Source organism: Cyprinodon tularosa, unplaced genomic scaffold (assembly GCF_016077235.1).
Source record: "Cyprinodon tularosa strain WSP-4 unplaced genomic scaffold, ASM1607723v1 ctg24, whole genome shotgun sequence".
Classification (NCBI taxonomy): Eukaryota; Metazoa; Chordata; class Actinopteri; order Cyprinodontiformes; family Cyprinodontidae; genus Cyprinodon; species Cyprinodon tularosa.
The window spans coordinates 1,376,158-1,398,603 of record NW_024038896.1 but is presented as its reverse complement, the minus strand read 5'-3'; the positions used below and the strand labels follow the sequence as shown (position 1 = coordinate 1,398,603).

Below are 22,446 nucleotides of genomic sequence, written 5' to 3'. Positions count from 1 at the left end.
ATGACTGGATCTGGGTTCCAGTCTGCGCCATGCGACGCAAAGCTTTAAAAGATATACTTCTAACGCCTAGAGAACAAAGCTACTGTTGTGTTCCATCGTTACTCATCTTCCTTTCCCTTTAAATCATTTAGTTTTTCACACTCGATGAATATGTCAATGGGCCCCTGTAGGGATTTGTGTGCGCTGCCGGGTGCCAGCGGTCCCTCCTCTATCAAACGTCAGAAAGCAGCGGCAGCCTATAAAGCTCATATGAAGCCATATCAGCAGCTCTAAGGCGCATATACCTCGTTAACGTGTCAGCCTGCACTGAAAATAAGACCTGATGCTCTGAAACTAAACGACGCAAAAGTGGGAACAACACAGTCTGTGTTGTATAGGAGGACTGCAAAGTAATGGACTGAGCAGAAGATCACAGAAAGCAGGTCTTTACAGATATTTGTACCGGATGAATTAATAATGGGCGAACACAAATTCGAATTTCTCCAAAGAGGAATCAATGTAGAGCTCAGTTGTTAGTTGGGAAAGAAAACAAGCAGCAGTAGAGCTGAGTTAGAGGCAGTCTTCTCTGTCAATCCTCTCTTTTCAGCTCCCAGGGAAAAACAAATGCGGACAGAAAGATGCATCTGGGTAAAGCTCTACTGTTCGTCCTCCTCCTTAACTGCGCCACTCTGAGCTCTCCGCTGTCCACTTGCGCCACCGTGGACATCGACCATGTGAAGAGGAAGAGGGTCGAAGCGATACGGGGTCAGATCCTGAGTAAACTTCGTCTGACGAGTCCGCCGCACTCCCTGGGACCGACCAACATACCCTATCAGATCCAGGCGTTATATAACAGCACGAAGGAGCTTCTGGAGCAGCTGAGCAGGGAACGGAAGCAGACCTGCGGCCAGGACAACACAGAGACAGAGTACATCGCCAAAGAGATATACAAAATTAACATGGTGTATGGAACGCCAGACAACAGTAAGTTTTCCCCTTTCATACATATTTCCCTCCTCTCTGTAGTGCGTAATTACGCACCGAATAAAGGCCGTTCCAGACGCATAATGATAAAAAATCGACTAACTTTTTACTGGTACTTATTTAAGATCTCTCAATAAACATGTGTCGATTGTATTTTAAGTCTAATAAAAGTCTTATAATCTATCATATAAAGTAGACCTATGCTTTTGCAAAAAGTAGTTTATTCAAGTATACTAAAAGTGCACTAATTTCATACTTAAAATCAGGCAGTGCACTTAGAGTTTACTTATTCTAAACTATATTTCATATACTAAACAATAGTATAGTCAAGTGTACTTTATTGTTTACTAAAGTATACTTTAAGTTTACTTTACTAAACTTAAAAATGTCCCAATTTAGTTCAAAGAAGTATTACTATAGTAATACTTCAAGTACACTAAAAGTACATTGTTCGGTATACTTTCTAAACTTATACTTAAGTATTCTTAATAGAATTTAATTCATGTATACTACTTTTAGAAATCGATTACAGGGTGAGTGAAAAAGATGAAAGGTAACGAAAACCCCTTATTGTGGTTCTTAAAGAGGAACTTGAACTACAGTAAATTTCCTGCATTAGTTTTGTTAAACCCCTCCTGATTCAGATATAGCATCTGTAGTGCCTTATTGGGGGAAAAATGAGAAAATTAGCTGGAACTTTTTTTAAGTGGTAAAGTCATTTTTTCAGATACAAATACAGCTAGCTTTTCATTTGAAAATCAAGATCCCAGAGTTTGAAGAAATACAAAAAAAAACAAGTTGAATGGGTGTCAGTGCATCTCCACAGTCAGTGAAGTCAAAGACATCTGCTGATTTCTTAAAGCAAGCATGCTTTCATTCTGCTGACAAACTTCAAGAAGGTCATGTCATCTGCCGACACTGCTCCAGGACCATCCTGGTTTAATGAGTATTTTATCACCTGGACTGATTAGCCAGAAAAATGGACCCAACTCCTGAGAGTATTGACAAGAGAAACAGGAAAGATGCCACAAAGGATTAGCTGAAGACCACAATCAAAGCAATCTAGAGTTCCTGAACACCCCACTGCACAGACAGGTCACCTCCATGCTTTAATGTAAGGATGCAGTTATCCATGAAAACAGGACAATCTTATTTTTAATAGAGTCCCATTTTTATATTAGAAATAGAGAATGTAAATACATTTTTAAGTGTTTTTATGTGGTTTTATTGTCAGAGAAAATATGTGTGGGTTTTCATTAAACTTATATTTTCATCCAAATGGTGATAAAGGCTTAATATTAATCAGTTCGTAATAAATCTACATGATGAAAGGTCAAGTTTTTGTATTGTATTGATAGAAAAAATAAATAAAACATTGCTGGATTTTGTAACATTGCATTTACAGAGGCATCATATAAAGATTTCCGACATTCTGGGACCTTTAGCAGTTTAGGCAATTCCATTTGTATCTGAAGTGAGCTTCTTTCATTCTTAAACTCAGTGTAACCCATTAAATAATACATAAGCATGTAAGATGCAATTTACTGACACTTATTATATATTAGCCAACAAATATTTAACCCAAACTGTTTTTTTACATAAACATTACAAGTGTCATTGCAATAATGACTGAGTTGATATTGTTAATGATAACTGTGCAGGCGATATTCTAGAATCACCAACCGTTTGGAAGCTTCATGGCTTCATGGGTAACGATTCATTTGAAATACTGATCTATGAACTGAGAGTCGGTGTCCACCTAAACGCCATGTATAATAAACTTAATTTTAATGTTTCTTTTAGATATCATCAGTTTAAACTCTGTAAATGCAAGTGCAGTTTAAAAAAAGAAGAGCAATTAAATCAAATCTCTCAGGTGAGTTATAGAGGGAAAGTTAATCTAGTTTTTAAATTCCTTCCAAAATGCAAACTGGATTGAATAACATATAAAATGATACATGTTTTAAAACTATTTTAATTGTTTCTGTCAGACCTACCCCATAATGTTGTTTTAAGTCTAATACTCAGAGATTTGATATGAGCACAAAAACACAATGAATCTTTTATTTTTCATTTTTAAGTATTGAACATAAACAGGCTACACCTCATTCCTCTTGGAGGGAAAACATGAACCACTGTGTGACTTATCAGCCTTCTTTTAAGAATACAAATGTAATATATCTATTGCTTTATATTGATATTTATATTAATTTACTCCATTAATCCATCCATTTTCTGTCACGGTTATCCCAAGCAAGGTCACAAGGGATGCTGGTGTCTATCTCCAGCTGTCTACGGGCGAGAGGCGGGGTACACTCTGGACAGGTCGCCAGTCCATCACAGGGCAACACAGAGACAAATAGGATGAGCAACCATTCACACACACACACACTCACACCTAAGGAGAATATAGAGAAGCCAGTTAACCTGACAGTCGTGTTTTTGGACTGTGGGAGGAAGCCGGAGTACCCTGAGAGTACCCACACATGTACAGGAGGAACATGCAAACTCCAAGCAGAAAGACCCTGGGCCGGGAATCAAACCAAGAACCTTCTTGCTGCAAGGCAGCAGTACTACCCACTGCCCCACTGAGCAGCCGTTAAATGACTTAACTAAACAATATATGTATTTTTTTCAAAATAAAAATAGTTCAAAGGTTTCTTATATGCCACAATATTAATTGACTCCAGCTGATCAGGTTTGCCATCTTGCCAATGTTATTACCAAACACACACAGTGGAAACTGTAGCTGTTTTTTTAGTTTTAAAAATACATTACATTTTGTGAGTTCCTGCTGTGGATATCCACACTTCTGCACCTATACATGTTTTTATTGTCAGCACGCATTTTTTTAGTGGGTGAAAAAAATATATCACTGGGTAGTATCTTAAAAACCAGAAAGACAAGTTTGCCTATGGAAGGAAATGTACTTTTCAGTGCTTTTCCACCTGTTTTAACTCTGAAACAGGAAGGTCATCCCCTTCCTATATTTCTGCACCACCCTTCTCCCTCTTGTGTTTCCCCCCTTGATGGATCATGTTCTACCTCCCAGATGTTCCCATTTCCTTTCCAGTCAGGCCCAAATAAGAGGGACATTTGCCTTGGCGGATGGGGATGTCTTTAGGGGAGAGTTAACAGAAGTGGACAGGAAGGGTTAGAGGATAGAGGGGACCCCCTCCTCATTATGAGAGGGATCCTGCTCTCAGAGAAGGCCTCATATATTTCCAGTCACACTGGTATGAAGATGCTGCTCCTAATGAGCACACTGTGTGTCTTGGCTTGATAATTGCACACCCACAGCTGGCCGTCAAGGCCAAGCTCACCTAACTGTTAAGTTATGCTTAAAGAGCCTTTAATGTGAATGTCTTAATTATGCCTCTAATTTATTGCCAGTACAACACTAAGTAATTTTGTTTATAATGAGCTTTACTTTGGGTGGAATCAATTTGTTTAAATAATCAGAAAAGACTGTTTGAGCTTTAATTCCTCCTCCTCCACGTATTTCATGCCAAGCTTATATGGTTACCATGTTTTTTTTCTTTATGAAATACAGGCGATGAGAATGGAAAACTGGTGGAGAGAGGGACACGTGTCTGTGGTCAGATTGGTAGTAGAACAGGATAATAAATGCTAAGGAAGGCTCACGGTCCAGAGCAAAGCCAAGCTTATTGCATCACAGTGCCTTTGAAATTAAGAGGTTTTCCTGAAGTGTAACTTTCCCTCTCTAATGTTCTGGTTCAAATCTTGCAAAAGTGATTTGGACCAAAAAACACCAAAGAGTTTTCTCTTGCTCACAGAACCCTAGATTAGCTTTGGGTGAAATAATGACAAACTGATTAACTAGATCTCTAGTTTATTTTAGTATAATCACATGTGAACAACTGAAAATCAAATAGATGAAGAGAAGGTTGAATTTACAATGTTATTCAGCGATGTTGCTTATATTATTAGTACTACTGCCATTTCAAACTGGAGAGACTCAAACAGAGAAAAAGCAGCAGTTAGATGATTCATTAAGGCTCAGGTCTTGACATCAATGCTGAATGCAGTTCAGCATAACCAGGTAGGTCTAGGTTAGTGATAGCTGCCCCCAGAGTCTGACAATGGTGGTGGGATGGAGGCTGTAGGGAGATGTATGGAGGGATGCTGTTCAGTAGGAAGTGATGATGTCCCAGACAGAGATTGGCTTATATGAAGGCATGGAGTTGTGGTGATAGGCTGGAGCAGAGGCCCATGATGAGAAGAGAGGGTTGTAGATGAGAACCTTTTAGATTGAATTTGTCCAACGACTTCATATCACTTACTGTATGGTAATTTTCAATGTTTTTATGGGATCAAGTGTGTTTTGGTATGTAAAAATATGTATATTTTGTTTCAAATTTTTAATGTGTATATTCAGTCAGTGTGGTTACTAGAGTTAATTATGTTTTTTGCTGATGTGTTTATATATAATATTGCAACGTTCATCATTTGATCCTAAAAATGTTGATGCCTACTCTAAAAGTTAATTATTTATAATTATCAGATATAATAATTGGACAAGCACCATAACTTCATGTTGCTATTTTGGGTAATGTGTGTTATTTTTATATATGTTGGGTCTACATTTTATAAAGAAATTAACACAAATGCTAAATCAAAGTGTAACAATCTTAGTAGTGGAAGCACTCTGATTAGGAGCAATTAACCCACCAGATCAAAAAAGATCCTGTGCTTTTAATCTATCAACGCTAATAAACCAGGAAATGTGTATAAATTAACATTAAAACTTTTTTAAAAAGTTTGTGAGATAAGTATTTTGAACAAAAAGTAATGGAAAAAATTAGCTGTTGTTATTTTAAATGGCAGTATATCAAGAGAAATCGTAACTCTTTTATATTCTGTAAGAACACATTTTCTGTATGTGTATCTTCTAGATTGCCTTTAAAAAGAGGTCAGTTTTTTTAAGCGTTGGAATTTAGCAGCCATGACTTAAAACTTGAAGCACAGCAGAACATGTTGCATTGCTGCTCCTTTCTCTATTTGATATTTACTGCTAAATTTTAATGTTTTTTTTTTTTTTTTGCGGGGGGTTAAATTTGGACTTTTGTAACTTTTTCTCTTTTTTTTTTCTACCACTGTTTCATTTTTATCACGTAAATGGTTTAAGCGAGAATATTATCTTTAAAAACCAGCATCTGATGTTAAAATAATTTGTATTTTTGTAAATACAGTATTAAACAAAAAAAGGTATTAGTAGATCTTTAACCCCAATGTACAGTATTCTTCAGATGTCCAGCTAATTACATCATCAACCCTCCAAATCTATCTCTCCTAGTCTCTGTGTAATTTTGTAAGTTAAATAACCTCAATGAAATAATTTGATTGATTGAAAACCATTAATCAAAATATTTTCAAGAAGTCAATATACTCTAGAAAAGTTAAAACAGCCTCTAAGACCTATTAAAACAAATAAAAAATTAGTTTAGTTCAAAATCCATTCTTTAGCTTCAATATTACATATTAGTCAGCCCTATTGTGATGTGTGAATTGATCTAAAACAGTTAAACCCTAAATAAAGGAAAGCTGCAAACAAGCTGGTCAGCAAACCACAGAACAGAGTTCAATGTTGGGGGTTTATGTTCATGACAGATCTGGCATCTGTCACTTACTTTAAGGAAGTCATAATGATAACAAAAGCTTCAGCTCCAAAAGCTTATCAGTAGAATGAGCATAGCATGGCATTTGATACACAGATACCTTTGGGATGAAGTCATAAAATAGTTAAAATGTTATTGTTTTCTCCAAATATAGACAGAGTGTGTAGGAGAACCAGTGAGGAATTATGATAAGAGAGAGGCACCCAACCCTTTACTATGGGACGGAAAGCTAAGTGCCAGTCTTTCCTGTATACTGCAAGGTGCAGAGCATTGGGCCTAAGGGCCTGATCTATCAAAGGTTTGCGTGTATAAAAACGTGAGCTATTTCACTGCGCACGCTAAAAAAAGTACAAACTGAACTATCAACAGCGTGCTAAAATGATTTGGTCTTTAAAACGTGCTAAATAGCGCCTCTTATCCATTTAGTACTTTTTCTGCAATGAATATGCAATATGGGGCGTTTACACGCAAAAGTGCATCTTGTGGGAGGAGAACATGTAAATATATTAATTTAGCACTCGCAAAGTGATTTATTAAACCTGAAAGCAATTTTGCTAACGGTATCTGACTCTATATTTAACACGTTTCAAAAGAAGGTGCAAATGGTCTGTATGCGTAATTGCGCACACATGGCAGCGGTTATTGTCGCAAGAAGGAGACATCGAAATGAAGCAAGGAGACGCAGAGAACGCATTTTTTTACTCCGTGTGAATATTTTTGGAATTAACGAGGAAACAATCATCAAAACATATCGTTTATCCAGCATTGCCATTTTGGAGCTGTTGGGGGAACTCCGAATGGATTTGGAGCCAGCCACAAGGAAGACGCACGCAATACCAGATATCACAAAACTCCTTGCAACGTTGCACTTTTTTGCATCTGAGATCTCCCAATCTCGTTTTTCAGAAGTGCTGTCCGACGTTTTAAATGCCATGTCGCCCTGACGCCCTAACGGAGAATCCCGACCTCATCCTTGCACCTGTGGAGCAACATGCCAATGCTGCGGGGATGCGTTTTTTTTTTTTTTTTACTGCAGTGAAGTAGAAATTCAGCCACATACCACCTTAGGGAATAAAGGTTGCCAAAGTGTGTATATATATATATATATATATATATATATATATATATATATATATATATATATATATATATCTATATATATATATATAGATATATATATATATATATATTTTTTTTTTTTTTTTTTTTTTTTTTGGAGGGGGTGGGGGTGTCACTGTAAGATTAAAATTTCTTAATGCACTAGTTTGCACAAACAACAAACTACTTTGCCGCAAACCACAAAATGCGCAAAACCGTCATTTAAATAGGGCGTCTCCAACAGTTTTGCACCTGCCACCAGTTACGCAATCGCTCTTGTTAAATCACCCGCAAACCATGGTTCAGCCCCTCGCGCAAAATTCCAGTTTGCGAGCGCAAATTACTGCACGCAAAATTGGATCTTGATAAATCCGGCCCTAAGTGTATTCATATAAGAACCCTGTGCAGTACTAATTAAATTTGATAAATATGTTGAAAGAGGCTCCAAATAGATACCGCAGTAGTTTAATTTCATTTTTTTTTTTACAACAAATACAGTGTTTGATACATTAAAACACTCTAAAAAAAAGACTTACACATTAGAAAATAACTTCTTAATAACTTGTTAATTGGTTTGTGCCAAGGTTGTCTACAGGACAATGTAGGAGCAATTTGGGATTAAGGTATGAAATGGCTACAAAGTATTTTAATACCAGTTTCCATAAAGTGATTCATTCACATAGTTGGTGAAAAGAAAAACATGACATTTACTTTGTAGGGAAGGCAGTGAAAATCATCTGTTCTTCAAATACCTGAAAATAAATTTACAATACTGACAATACAAAACCAAAATACATACAAACATCTTTCATTAAATTAAATACTATTATAATCTGTCCTGAAACATAAAATCTTAGCAAAAAAATCTGAAAAAAAGGTCAATTTCCATTTATGATTTACTGTAATTTCTGATCTTGATGTGCCTGTTTGGAAGAGTCATCATTATTTAGCGGAGGAGTGCTAAACATTACCCCGCATTGATTAATTAACTCAGTTAATAAATTTTCTACCAATGTATTGTTACTTCCTGTAAATAAAGGACCACTTTGAAAACACATCCAATCTCAATGGGGGAAAAAAAGATCATGCTGTTTATTTACACTGATATGGACTGGGTGATGTGTTAGGAACAAAAGGATGCCACATCATTTGATGGAAATGAAAATTATCAACCTACAGAGGGCTGAATTCTAAGACATCCCAAAAATTACAGTGAACAAATGATGCGGCAGGCTAGTCCATTTTGCTGAAATTTCATTGCAGCAACTCAAAATGGTATGGTATTTAGTCTTTTCTATGGCCCAAACGTGAGTGTATGCATGCCTGACAACGTCGGGGCACGCTCCTAAAGAGACAACGGATGGTGTCCTGGGGTATCTCTTCCAAGATCTGGACCAGGGCATCACTGAGCTCCTTGACAGTCTGAGGTGCAACCTGGCGGCGTCGGATGGATCAACACATAATGTCCCAGAGGGGTTCTATTGGATTTAAGTCAGGCGAGCGTGGGGGCAAATCAATGGTATCAATTCCTTCATCCTCCAGGAACTGCCTGCATACTCCCGCCACATGAGGCCGGGCACCAGAATGAACCTAGGACCCACTGCACCAGCATGGGGTCTGACAATGGCAAGGATTTATCCCGTTACCTAATTGCAGTCATGGTGCCGTTGTCTAGACTGTGTAGGTCTGTGCGTCCCTCCAGACCATCACTGAGCTCCAGGGTGCTGGGCAGTGAGCACAGGGCCCACTAGAGGACCCTCAGGCCACCCTCGTGAAGTCTGTTTCTGATTGTTTGGTCAGAGACATTCATAGCAGTGGCCTGCTGGAGGTCATTTTGTAGGGCTCTGGCAGTGCTCCTCCTGCTTCTCCTTGCACAAAGAAGCAGATAGTGGTCCTGCTGATGGGTTGTAGACGTTCTACGGCCCTTTCCAGCTCTCCTGGAGTAACTGTCTGTCTCCTGGAATCTCCCCCATGCTCTTGAGATTGTGCTGGGAGACACAGCAAACCTTCTGGCAATGGCACGTATTGATGTGCCATCCTGGAGGAGTAGGACTTCCTGTGCAACCTCTGTAGGGTCCAGGTAGCGCCTCATGCTCACAGTAGTGACAGTGACGCTAGCCAAATGCAAAACTGGTGAAAAAGAGACAGAAAAAATTAGGAGGGGAAAAAACGTCAGTGGCCTCCACATGTAAAACCATTCCTGTTTTGATGGTCATCTCGTTGTTGCCCTTCTAGTGTTATTTTCATTAACACCAATGCAGCTGAAACTGATTAACAACCATCTCTGCTACTCACCTGACCAAATCAATATCCCAGAAGTTTAATTAACTTGATGCTATACTCTGATTACAAAGTGTTTCTTTAATTTTTTTTTTTTTTTTTTGAGTAGTGTATGTGTAAGTTTATATCTTGGCATCATATTATTTTCTCAGTATTATAGTTGTATCAAAGGCCTTTTAGGGCCGCAGTGAAACATGGGCACCTATCCTTTTCCTTTTTCACCCATTTTGCATGTTGGACTCTGACAGGTGTTCCATCTGTCACCGATCTTTTTATACATTTCATTTACAGGATGTCTAAGTGCAGACAAGAACCGGAGGGGGTCTGGTTGTGGGACCGACGCATTTTTACCTGCTTTTTGCAAATTACCTGATTTTGCTGGCTCCCATTTTGCAGCTGAGTGCGAAGTGGCTGGGATGAGAATCAGCTCTTCTAACTCTGAGTTAATGGTTTATGACCAGAAAAAAGTGGTTTGTCACCTACACATTAAAGTATAGTTCCTGCCTCAAGTGGAGAAGTTTTAAGTATCTTGGGGTCCTGTTAACGAATGAGGAAAGGAAATGGATGGGGATGGCTGCTTTTGGCTGTTTTGGTGAAAGTGAAGAGAGAGCTGGGAGAAAAGGCAAAGCTCTTGATTCACTGATTGGTCTACGTTTACATCCTCAACCATGGTCATGAAATTTGGACCATGACCAAAAGATGAGACACTGGACACAAGCAGCTAAAGTGAGCTTTCTCTGACCGTTTTTGGTGGAGTTCTGTCGACCAGGAGAAACTTGAAATAGAGCCACCTCTCTTATACAGCGAGAGGAGTTAACTGAGGCTTCTCAGAAATCATTTCTGGATGTCCCCTGACCTAGGAAGGTTTCCAGGCACAGGGGACAACCCAGGACATGCTGGAAAGACTACTTTTCTTGGCTGGCCTTGGAGCACCTCTGGCCTCCCCCAGCAGAGCTACAGGAGGTGTTTGGGGAGATTTGGAGTCTCTGTGGAGGCTGCTGCCTCTACAACTTGGTCCCACATTAGTGGCAGACAACGTGTATAAGTATGAGACAAAGGTGAGCAAAGGGAAACCGGAAGTTATGCCATGTATAGAACTTTTTTTAGATAGAAGAGTTTTCACCTGCTAACACTGCAAGTTGACGGAGGCTCTTTGGAGCCTCGGGTGCCGGAACCATATTAGGTCATAAATATAACTGCAATAGCAACTTTTTAACCACTTCGGGCAGCATGAAGATGGTTTTAGGATAAACACAGACCTGCAAAACAGTAACATTGAAACAGCACCCAGTTCATATGACCCAAAAGAAATTTAGATATACTTTTAAAAATCATTCAAATTTCATTAACATATGTTGCTGCTTGTGTAATACTATAATACCCCTTTCACATACATGTTATTATCTTTAAACTGTCCACATATCTTTTGTATACTACAGCTGTGTTTTATCATTTTCTACTACCCTAACTTCTGTCGCAGAGGCTGAAATAATTAACAATGCTAATTTGACCAAATGCACAAACTGATACGGTCATATTTTGAACGTGTGACTCTGAATGGGCGTAATAACCGAAACAGTCAGTATATTTGAAAAGTTTATTGAATAAATGGAGATGAACAAGATTGAATTTCAGCTGATCAGGGGTCTTGTGAGATCTGCTGGGAAAGATAGGGAGGATGGAGAAAAACTTAAGCTTTGGGATTTGAGAAAATGATGTTTGGATGGTGGACTCACGGAGGTGATGGCTTGGGCTTAGTCTGGGGAAAGAAGTGCTGTTCAGAAGTCCGAGTTGTTCGTGCAGATCCAGATCCTCTCGCTGTGTTGGTTTGTTGGAGGGTGGACAGGCAGGCAAGCGCAGGCAGGAGGGCTGACAGAAAGATCTGGGGTTCTTCTCTGGTACGAGAAGTTTTCCAGGAGTTCTTCTGACTCTGATCAAAGGCGTGGGTTTCCAGGTCTTTGACTGGATGGCTTTCTAGGACGAAACAACAAGGACGAGGTTAGGTCAAGCTTGCACGGATAATAGGGTTAAACAAGGAGTTGGTCTATACCATGCTGAAGCGTAAACGAACTGATGCCCTCCACCTGGTTCCAGCTCCTTATGAAGGCTGGTAATTAGCTCTGATGGAACGCACCTGCCAGTCCAGCCCTGCGGAGGATGGAGAGAATAAACAGACCTGCACCTAGAACACAGAGTATGACACCTACAAGAAACAATAATAACAACATTATTTCAATCTATTGAAAAATCTGAAATCAATAAACATTTTCAATGCTGTTAAGCAATATGACTTTGGTTTTGGACACAGAAAATATGAAATTTGGATATTAAAGTCCAGAAATTTGTTTCCTATAGTCCAAAGGTTAGTATTTGAAACATTAGAATTCAGTCGTGGTTTAGTTGGAAGTTGTTATTGCGAACAATCTTTCTGTTTTCTTTGAATACTTGTTTCAGCTGTTTTTTTTACTTCTGAATAGCCTTATTTTTTTTCCCTTTTTCACCAGATGATCTGCCCTACTGCTCTAAAAGCATGACTTCTAAATTTTTCCGCTTCGATGTCTCTCGAATGGAAAGGAACTCATCCAACCTCTTCAGGGCAGAGTTTCGAGCCCTGAGGGTACCAAACCCCAGTGCCAAGAGGAACGAACAGCGGCTTGAGCTCTACCAGGTGTGTAAAGGTAGCATTTCTTTGTCTTTCTAAACGTCACAATTTATTTTTATTTGAACTTTTTTATTTTTCATTTCATAAAAACTATTGCTTCCCATGAGCTCTGAGATATTTCTCTTCAGCTGGAATAACATCCCCAAGTTCTGCTCCATATTGGAAAGGCCAAAATTAACAACCTTCTGCTGTATTTTCAATTGATACACTAGAGAGTTGGAAAGGCTATAAATCTCCTTGTCCCATGACCAAGGCTGGACTAAATCCAAAAGACCTCAAATTTAACAGGGCTTTGCAGCATTTTGTACAATACTTGAACTTAAAACTGTATTGTCACATTACAAACCTCAATCTGTTTTATTCTCTCAGAATTTTGTTTTTTTGGATTTGGTGCAGCATATTATATAGCTATAAAATAGTGCATGGTTGTGCAGTGAATAGAACAGTGCTTTCAAACTTTACTGATAAAAATCTCAGCAACGTGTCATGCATTATACTCAGCCTAACAGCCGGGGGAATCGACAGTCGACCTGTATGACTTGTAATTCTCTTTAATTGCAGATCATATGGGTTCAGGCTGTTATCGGTTTCTATATCTAAAGATAGTATGCCAACAAATTATTCTATATTAAATAACTCAAGCTCAAAAAGATTGGATGGGCAACATCTGTAAGAATTAGTTATTAAGTTTATTTCAATTCTTCTCTTTAGGAAGTAGCAGGCAACTCTTGTTCATAGATATGCATTGCTTAATGCAATCAGCTACTGTACATTGAGTATTCTGAAGAAGAGCATTCTCACAGTAAAAGGCGGCTGCTACCATTTTTATCTTTAGTTATCTCTCAGCTCTGAGTGTAGCAAACGAATGTCTATAGAATATCTAAAGTAACCAATACTAGTTAGCATCAATCCACGTTAAGAAATATTGCTAATAATCGTAAATTTTATCACTGTTTTGCAGACCATGAGACTAAACGAGCACATAAGGAAGCAGCGCTTGATTGGAGCAAAAAATGTGCAAACCAAAGGCTCTCCTGAGTGGATCACCTTTGATGTGACTGAAACTGTGCGGGAATGGCTGATAAACAGAGGTGAGATTATCTTTATCTGAAAATGTTTTTAAAAAGCTGTCAATGGTTAGTTCTTATCAGAGAGTAATTGTAACGCTTTCCTTTGCTTGATTGTTATTAGGATCTAATCTGGGTTTGGAAATCAGTGTGCATTGTCCCTGCCAGGCCTACAGTTCAAACGGTGACATCGACAATGAAAATGAAGTTCTGGAGGTTAAATTTAGAGGTGGGTTTCCTCAGTCATTTAGTGATTTATTAAGTGCTTATTAATGCAACGTAAGAGAAGTGTGTGAAAAAATAGGAGACTTATACACTTTAAATTGTGTAATTGATGAGAACTATGAAAGAAGATGGTGGTTAATAGTTAAAAAAGCAGCTGGATTCGTTCCTGTGGTTTCAGGTGTTGATGGAGATGAGGAGCAGATTCGCCTGGATCTGGATAGCCTGAAGAAAAATAAGGAGCAATACCTTCCTCACCTTATCCTCATGATGATCCCACCCCACCGCCTGGATACTCACCCCTCACGCCGACACAAGAGAGCGCTGGACACAAACTACTGCTTCTCGTAAGCTTTTGTTAAGGAACATAAATCAAGTTTAAGCTTCACAAACCCACTGTGACTGTTTGGCTTCTGTTCTGTTACCCCACAGAAACACGGAGGAGAGCTGTTGCGTTCGCAGGCTCCACATAGATTTTCGCCGTGATCTGGACTGGAAGTGGATCCACGAGCCGAGTGGCTACGATGCCAACTACTGCTCTGGGCCCTGCCCTTACCTGAGGAGCTCGGACACAACACATAGCTCGGTGAGAATCCCTATGCAGGCCTTAAAGTCATTAACTTATGAAGAACCTTTTTTAGATTTAGTTCACAAAATTGAAACTGAAAAAATTAATCTGCGTAGGTTAGCACCAAAATATTTTAATCTAATTTCTTTTTTCGGTTTAGGGCCTGGCAATGAACTACATTTGCAATATAAACACAGTTTTACAAAATGCTATTCTCAAATCCAGTGTTGGGCACGTTACTTTGAAAAAGTAATTAGTTATAGTTACTAGTTACTTCTCCCAAAAAGTAACTGAGTTACTAACTGAGTTACTCCACAATAAAAGTAACTAGTTACTAGTAAAAGTAACTATTGCGTTACTTTTGCGTTTCTCGCCCCCGTAAACCTCACCACCCAGCCCCCACCTTCTCGCCGTGTGTTTCCAAAGCCAGCTGAATAGAGCGGACGACAAAGACAAGAACCTGCAGACAGTTTAGCATTTATTGCAACTCAACGTAAATGACATCAGGGGGGAACGCGATGTGAAGTTTTATAACAGGACATTCAGATCTGGTGAGTATATGAAATTAATAACTGGGGATGTCTAATTCTGAAATCCTGTGTGTTTGGGTTGTTATAGATACTGCAACATCTATCTATCTATCTATCTATCTATCTATCTATCTATCTATCTATCTATCTATCTATCTATCATCTATCTATCTATCTATCTATCTATCTATCTATCTATCTATCTATCTATCTATCTATCTATCTATCTATCTATCTATCTATCTATCTATCTATCCATCTATCTATCTAGATGTATACTCTGTGTGTGACATAAAATATGGATCTCCATCCCTGCCACAAAGGCCATCAAATAATGTTTAAAATAAAAAATACAGTAGGTTGAGAAGGCAGAGCATCCATCCATCCATCAATCCATCCATCCATCCATCCATCCATCCATTCATCCATCCATCCATCCATCCATCCATCCATCCATCCATTCATCCATCCATCCATCCATCCATCCATCCATCCATCCATCCATCCATCCATTCATCCATCCATCCATCCATCCATCCATCCATCCATCCATCCATCCATTCATCCATCCATCCATCCATCCATCCATCCATCCATCCATCCATCCATCCAGATTTCACCCTTTCTCCATATAGGCTATCATTTCTGGCTGTTGTCAGGTTCATTTGATCGTTCACGCTCTCCATAGTTCTCCTGTGGCGCGAGCACAGAGCGACTGTTGCGCGCCTTTAGCGAGCATGCGCGTTTCCTGTCGCTTGCGCGGTGACTCGTGCCGCCTGCGCTGTGTGGAGATGCAGAGGAAACCGTTATGTGATGGGGAAACGCAGCTCTACGTAACACCGGTATTTCCATGTGGAAAACGCTGTTTTGCTGCTGGAGTCATCCTCACTCTCCATCTCTCTGTGTGTGCTGTACGTTAACACCCGCCAGCAGAAACACCCACCTATTCAACTGACAGACGGAATCTCATCCTCCCCTCTCTCATGACAAGGCGCGCACCTCTGGATGACCTAAAAAAATAATCTTTAATATCTCTTAAACAAAAGTAGCACAAACAATATTTTTTTCTGCACAAATCTGCACTAACGTTGCACTAACCATTCAGTCTATTTGCAGAGTTTTTTGACGTGGGTGGGGTGTCAGCTTCACGCAGCTGCGCACGAGTCCTATCATGAAAAAAGGTTCATTGCGCGACCTAAGTAACGCGCAGTAACGGGGTGCCTGCAATGGTAACTGCGTTATAGTTACAGTCAAAGTAATTAGTTAGATTACTCGTTACTAAAACAAGGTAACGGCGTTAGTAACGCCGTTACTTTCAACGCCGTTAGTCCCATCCCTGCTCAAATCTCAAGCGCACATCATTTTGGTCACATTACAGTAGTAGCCGTTCAAAATTTCCCCGCTTTCTTTGATGGGCCCTTGGCTGGTCCTAGGATGGTCCCCTACAATTTTTTTTTAAACATCAATCTTTGCACTAAAATATTATTTCTGTCATTATTTGTGGACATCTTTCTTTCTTTCTTTCTTTCTTTCTTTCTTTCTTTCTTTCTTTCTTTCTTTCTTTCTGGAAATAAATAGAAATCTTTCTTTCTCCTTCTCACACCCTCCTGACATCGTTCATTGTGGCCACCTTTGTTTCTGCCTTGTATCTTTCCTTCTTCCTTCCTTCAGTCTGTTTCTTCCAAGTTCTATATATAAACCTCTATCTACCACTGTCTAAATATCTGCTATAAAAACATACAGGTGCTGGTCATAAAATTAGAATATCATGAAAAAGTAGATTGATTTCAGTAATTCCATTTAAAAAGTGAAACTTGTATATTATATTCATACATTACATACAAACTCATATATTTCAGATGTTTATTTTGTTTAATTTTGATGATTACAAATGACAACAAATGAAAATCTCAAATTCATCATATCAGAAAATTAGAATATTGTGAAAAGGTTCAAAATTGATGGCCCCTGGTGCCACACTCTAATCAGCTAATTAACTCAAACCACCTGCAAAAGCCTTTAAATGGTCTTTCAGTCTAGTTCTATAGGCTACACAATCATGGGGAAGACTGCTGACTTGACAGTTGTCCAAAAGACGACCATCGACACCTTGCACAAGGAGGGCAAGACACAAAAGGTCATCGCTAAAGAGGCTGGCTGTTCACAGAGCTCAGTGTCCAAGCACATTAATAGAGAGGCGAAGGGAAGGAAAAGATGTGGTCGAAAAAAGTGTACAAGCAAGAGAGATAACCGCACCCTGGAGAGGATTGTGAAACAAAACCCCTTCAAAAATGTGGGGGAGATTCACAAAGAGTGGACTGCAGCTGGAGTGAGTGCTTCAAGAACCACCACACACAGACGTATGAAAGACATGGGTTTCTGCTGTCGCATTCCTTGTGTCAAGCCACTCTTGAACCACAGACAGCGTCAGAAGCGTCTTGCCTGGGCTAAAGAGAAACAGGACTGGACTGCTGGTGAGTGGTCCAAAGTCATGTTCTCTGATGAAAGTAAATTTTGCATTTCCTTTGGAAATCAAGGTCCCAGAGTCTGGAGGAAAAGAAGAGAGGCACTTCATCCACGTTGCTTGAAGTCCAGTGTAAAGTTTCCACAGTCAGTGATGGTTTGGGGTGCCATGTCATCTGCTGGTGTTGGTCCATTGTGTTTTCTGAGGTCCAGGGTCAACGCAGCCACATACCAGGAAGTTTTAGAGCACTTCATGCTTCCTGCAGCTGACCAACTTTTTGGAGATGCAGATTTCATTTTCCAACAGGACTTGGCACCTGCACACAGTGCCAAAGCTACCAGTACCTGGTTGAAGGACCATGGTATCCCTGTTCTTAATTGGCCAGCAAACTCTCCTGACCTTAACCCCATAGAAAATCTATGGGGTATTGTGAAGAAGAAGATGCAATACACCAGACCCAACAATTCAGAAGAGCTAAAAGCCACTATTAGAGCAACCTGGGCTATCATAACACCTGAGCAGTGCCACAGACTGATCGACTCCATGCCACGCCGCATTGCTGCAGTAATACAGGCCAAAGGAGGCCCAACTAAATACTGAGTGCTGTACATGCTCATACTTTTCATGTTCATACTTTTCAGTTGGCCAACATTTCTATAAATCCTTTGTTTTTATTGGTCTTCAGTAATATTCTAATTTTCTGATATGATGAATTTGAGATTTTCATTTGTTGTCATTTGTAATCATCAAAATTAAACAAAATAAACATCTGAAATATATGAGTTTGTATGTAATGTATGAATATAATATACAAGTTTCACTTTTTAAATGGAATTACTGAAATCAATCTACTTTTTCATGATATTCTAATTTTATGACCAGCACCTGTATAGAACTTTGGCATTTCACATACTAAAATGGAAGTAAAGCGCAATGCTTCTGCCTTGTGACAGGCTGGCTTATTATGCATGAAAAATAAATGCATGTTATCACTTGGCTTGAATTGGCTTGTTGGAAAATATGTTTTGCTCTTACCCTTTTCTTTCAATCTCACCTTAATAATTGCAGTCTTCTTGGGCAGAGCTGATAGTGAATCTACTCGTCTCTGTGAGAAATCAACCCCATGCATTAGTTATAGGAATTTCAGGAAACATTCTGGAAATACAGAGCAGTCTTCTACTTGTCTACTTAATGTTGTGCTTTCTGCAGAAATTTAAGTCTTCTTGTCAGAAAGTTTCACTTATTTGCAGATATTGGACACAGTTCCACCTGCTGCTAAGGTTTAGCTCACTCCTCATAAATAGACAGTCCTTGAACCTACTTGATCCTATTGGTCTAGAAAAAACCTCCTCAATACACTGCTTTTTCTACCTTATAGTTGTTTTCTCTTGCCCTAACAGTCATTTCTTTACTTCTGAGGCCATTGTGGTGCAAACTTCCTAATAAAAAAGGCAAATGAATATAAGCATATTTACCTATTTTTGTAGCAGTTATTCTAATAGTTAGCTCAACAGAGATACATAACAAAATAATGAGGGTTTCTCTTATAGATAATTTTGACTATTAAAGTAGAAAAAAATATATTTTCTATTGTTTACCTGTATAACATAGATATTAGTAAGAAAATATTTAGGCTATGATGGTATTTACGTGAATTGCTTTCACACAGAATGGAGTGTTTCTCTTGAAGAAGTCTCTTCCAGATTACTTAATTTACAAGTATAAAATATTTTAACAGAAGACTTTCAAAATGTTGTTAAAAAGGAGTTTTACTGCCTCTCAACAGCTGCTGAGCCTTTACAACACTCTGAATCCAGAGGCCTCCGCCGCCCCCTGCTGCGTCCCTCAGGACCTGGCGCCCCTCACTATACTCTACTACTCTGGACGGACCCCTAAGGTGGAGCAGCTCTCCAACATGATTGTCAAGTCTTGCAAATGTAGCTGAGATGACATGACAGACTTTGACACTAGGTAGAGGATAAAACCTTCTAGACTATGAGCTGTGATGAATACTTAAATGACCCTGTGGCCTGCGTCTTTGCTCTGTTTTAAACTGAACCGTTTTTTGTCGTTGTTGTTGTTCCTTGTTATTTTGCTGTTACAAAGCCACTTTTAAGAGGCAAGCTAATTTTAAACCATCCAAACTTAACTCCAGCTGAATGAAATTCATTTTATGGTTTATCTTTTGACCTCCAAACTCAATTGTCAGTAGTGCAGCTTTCTCATTTCTGTCCTAAATATTAAATCTGCTCCCCTCAATGGATGAATTTCGTTCTGGCTAGTGATTTTGTTTAAACTTTCCTTAAGTTCCCTTCCCTGTAGACAGTGGGCATTATCTTCAAACACAAAAGGAGAAAGGACAGACTCGTTGCTGTATCCAAAACCATAGCTGTGGTCTGGGGAAAGGAGAGCTGAGTGAGAATGCCTGTTGGATTTGCAATGGAAAGGCAATGAAGAAAGAAATGGAGCCAAGCTTTTCTCTTTTGGCCAGCCAACAGCGGTGGCCCTTTTATTTTCTGTGCATCTATTAGAGCGGATGGACAGAGAAGAAGAAAAGGGAACCTGAATTGAAGGAAAGGATTGTGTTGGAATCTAGCCACGAGTGTGCTGCCATTCACTGGATGTTTTCATTCCTCACAGGTTCAAATTATTATTTTTTTCTCCTTGAACATCAAAGAATTTACTGGAATAGAGCAAGTGTTATGCAACAAGTTTTTATGAGATTTCTTTTACATTAATAGCAGATTTAGTCTGTTATGTAACTTGTCATATAGTGATTGTTTCACTAACAGCAGGGAATTGACCCTTACCGTCATTATCCTCAATGAAAGCCATTTTATGCTGTTCTAAACCTAGGGTACTGTTACAATGTAATTTAAAAATAATGTGCAACCTTTGTATTTGTGTTATACTAGCTTAACCTGTTGTTTTAGACTCAGTATGTTTCTGTCTGATGCTGTTTATTAGAGGTATACAGAAAGTGAAATCCCTGCACTTTTGTTGCAGCAATACAAGGAAATGTAAGTATGTAGCTGAGAAAGTGCAAGGTGTAGAAATAAAAACCAAAGCCACATAAATATGTTGACATTTTTTAATATGGGAGGGAATGATTGTACGATTGGTGGGGATACAGTTGACTTCATTCCAAAGTTGATTTAGAAAGAAGGATGCATGCTGCCTGCTAGAACTAAAGTTATTTGAAATTTTCTAGAAGGAACTTAAGATTTTTACATCTTCTTACAATAAAATCTTCTAGATAAATTAGAAAAAGAGCTGTTTGTCTCTGTATCTCCAAATACCTAGTAGAACAGTAAGAACGTTACCTTTCAGAAAACAGAAAACTTAACTAAGGCATTATATTGATTAAAGAAATAGTTGATCTAAATCTATATACAGATTGGTGTTTAACTTAATAATGAAGAAGAAAAACTTTGGTAGTTTATTAAAACCCTTTATTGTAGCTCTAACGAGTTTTCTTTTTATATAAGGTCTATTATATTATTCATACCATTGTGTGTAGTCACGCAGTCAGAGCTCTGCAGTAAAGCAGTGTTTCTTTTAAAAGAAATACAAAAAGATTGAACAGATTTCATTTCTATCTGTTTTATTGTCTTATAAAAGCCATTTGCAGAGTTAGCATTGATAACTGTTAACATTGTTGGCAAGTATTTCATCCAGGGCTAGTAGACCTTTAACCTTCCCTCTGTAATTACTAAACCGAGCAGCTCTTTCCCATAAGAAATAAAAAGGAATCTGAAAAGGATTGGATTCAGAAAGACTGCTGTAAAATATGTTTAGTTTTTTAATTTCCTGCTCGAGTGTCACTTTCTTTAGAAATGGCCTGAATAAGCCAGACATATTTCCATAGAAATAATAATAAATTTTAAGGTGCTTGCTGCAGCTTTTGTGTTCTATTTAAGTACAAATGTAAATTACATTTATTTATAAAGCACAAATAAAAAGAAAAAAAAAAAACAGCAGGTTTGTCTAAAATGCAGTAAGTTAGTGACTGATGAGCAGAGGTGTCAAGAGTTAACAAAGTAATACTTCATGTTACTTAGGTAAAACTTTTGGCTATCTATACTTTACTGGAGTAATTATTTTTTAGACAACTTTTTACATCTAGTCCTTATATATATATATTTTTTTTTGCAATCTCTTATTTTCTACTCCTTACCTTTTAAAAATAGACTTGTTTGTTTTGTTTATTGAAGTTCCTTTCTGTTATGGCCTGTTGGTATTTAAAAAAAATAAAACCATCCAAATCATTTGTTTTATCCAGACTATTTCTTTGTCTGGAATTTGTTATTTGTGACATCCCAAAATAAATAGTTCTTAGGAGGATGCAAAATTAAATTTGATGCTGTTACCATTAGTTATAAATCTAACAAAATGAAATATAAGGAAGTTATCATCCAGCAATATTAGAAATATTATTTTTCTTGCATTACATTTACCTGTATACTTAAGTTGTCAAAAAAAGGGTACTTTTACACTTTTACTTGAGTAAAAGCATACGTTGATACTTCTACAAAAGTGTTTTGGAACAGCAGGATTTATACTTCTTGAGTAATAAACATGAATAATGGTGGGATCTCTGCTGATGAGACAAGAAATGCCTCCTGCCATCTGTGCTTTATTTAATGTGTGTACTTTTACAAAATTGTTTTCTGATTACTTTATAGGTGGTTTCTGAGCTATTGTCTTACTGCCGGCTTAAAAAAAAAAAAACACAAAAACATCCACAAGAAAAATGTATTGTTATTTCCACCTTAGATTTTTTGAAAGGTTAAAGCATATAATTTTCAATTTTGCCTTCATAGAGAGGTTACATTTGTGTTTTAGATTTCTAAGATCCTATGATAATGACTTTCTCCAACCTTTCGGTTTTGAACTGGATCTCTGTTCCTAAACAGAAGAGGCACATTTCACGTCCATGTCTAACATTCAATC

The 22,446-nt window shown here is 38.3% G+C and overlaps 1 protein-coding gene across 1 annotated transcript; it reads left to right on the top strand.

The window, feature by feature from the left end:
• Positions 1-254: 254 nt before the first annotated feature.
• On the top strand, positions 255-20,570 carry LOC119785110 (transforming growth factor beta-3 proprotein-like). Its single transcript, XM_038287532.1, has 7 exons — positions 255-963; positions 12,485-12,648; positions 13,604-13,733; positions 13,834-13,938; positions 14,113-14,278; positions 14,364-14,517; positions 19,280-20,570. The coding sequence occupies exons 1-7, from the start codon at positions 618-620 to the stop codon at positions 19,436-19,438; spliced, it is 1,224 nt and encodes a 407-aa protein (XP_038143460.1). The 5' UTR covers positions 255-617; the 3' UTR covers positions 19,439-20,570.
• The last annotated feature ends 1,876 nt before the right edge of the window (positions 20,571-22,446 follow it).

Coding starts and splice junctions, on each gene's coding strand:
- LOC119785110 (XM_038287532.1), top strand. CDS start 618: ATGCATCTGGGTAAAGCTCTACTGTTCGTCCTCCTCCTTAACTGCGCC. Junction 12,649..13,603: donor AGCGGCTTGAGCTCTACCAG/GTGTGTAAAGGT, acceptor ACTGTTTTGCAG/ACCATGAGACTAAACGAGCA. Junction 14,518..19,279: donor CGGACACAACACATAGCTCG/GTGAGAATCCCT, acceptor GCCTCTCAACAG/CTGCTGAGCCTTTACAACAC.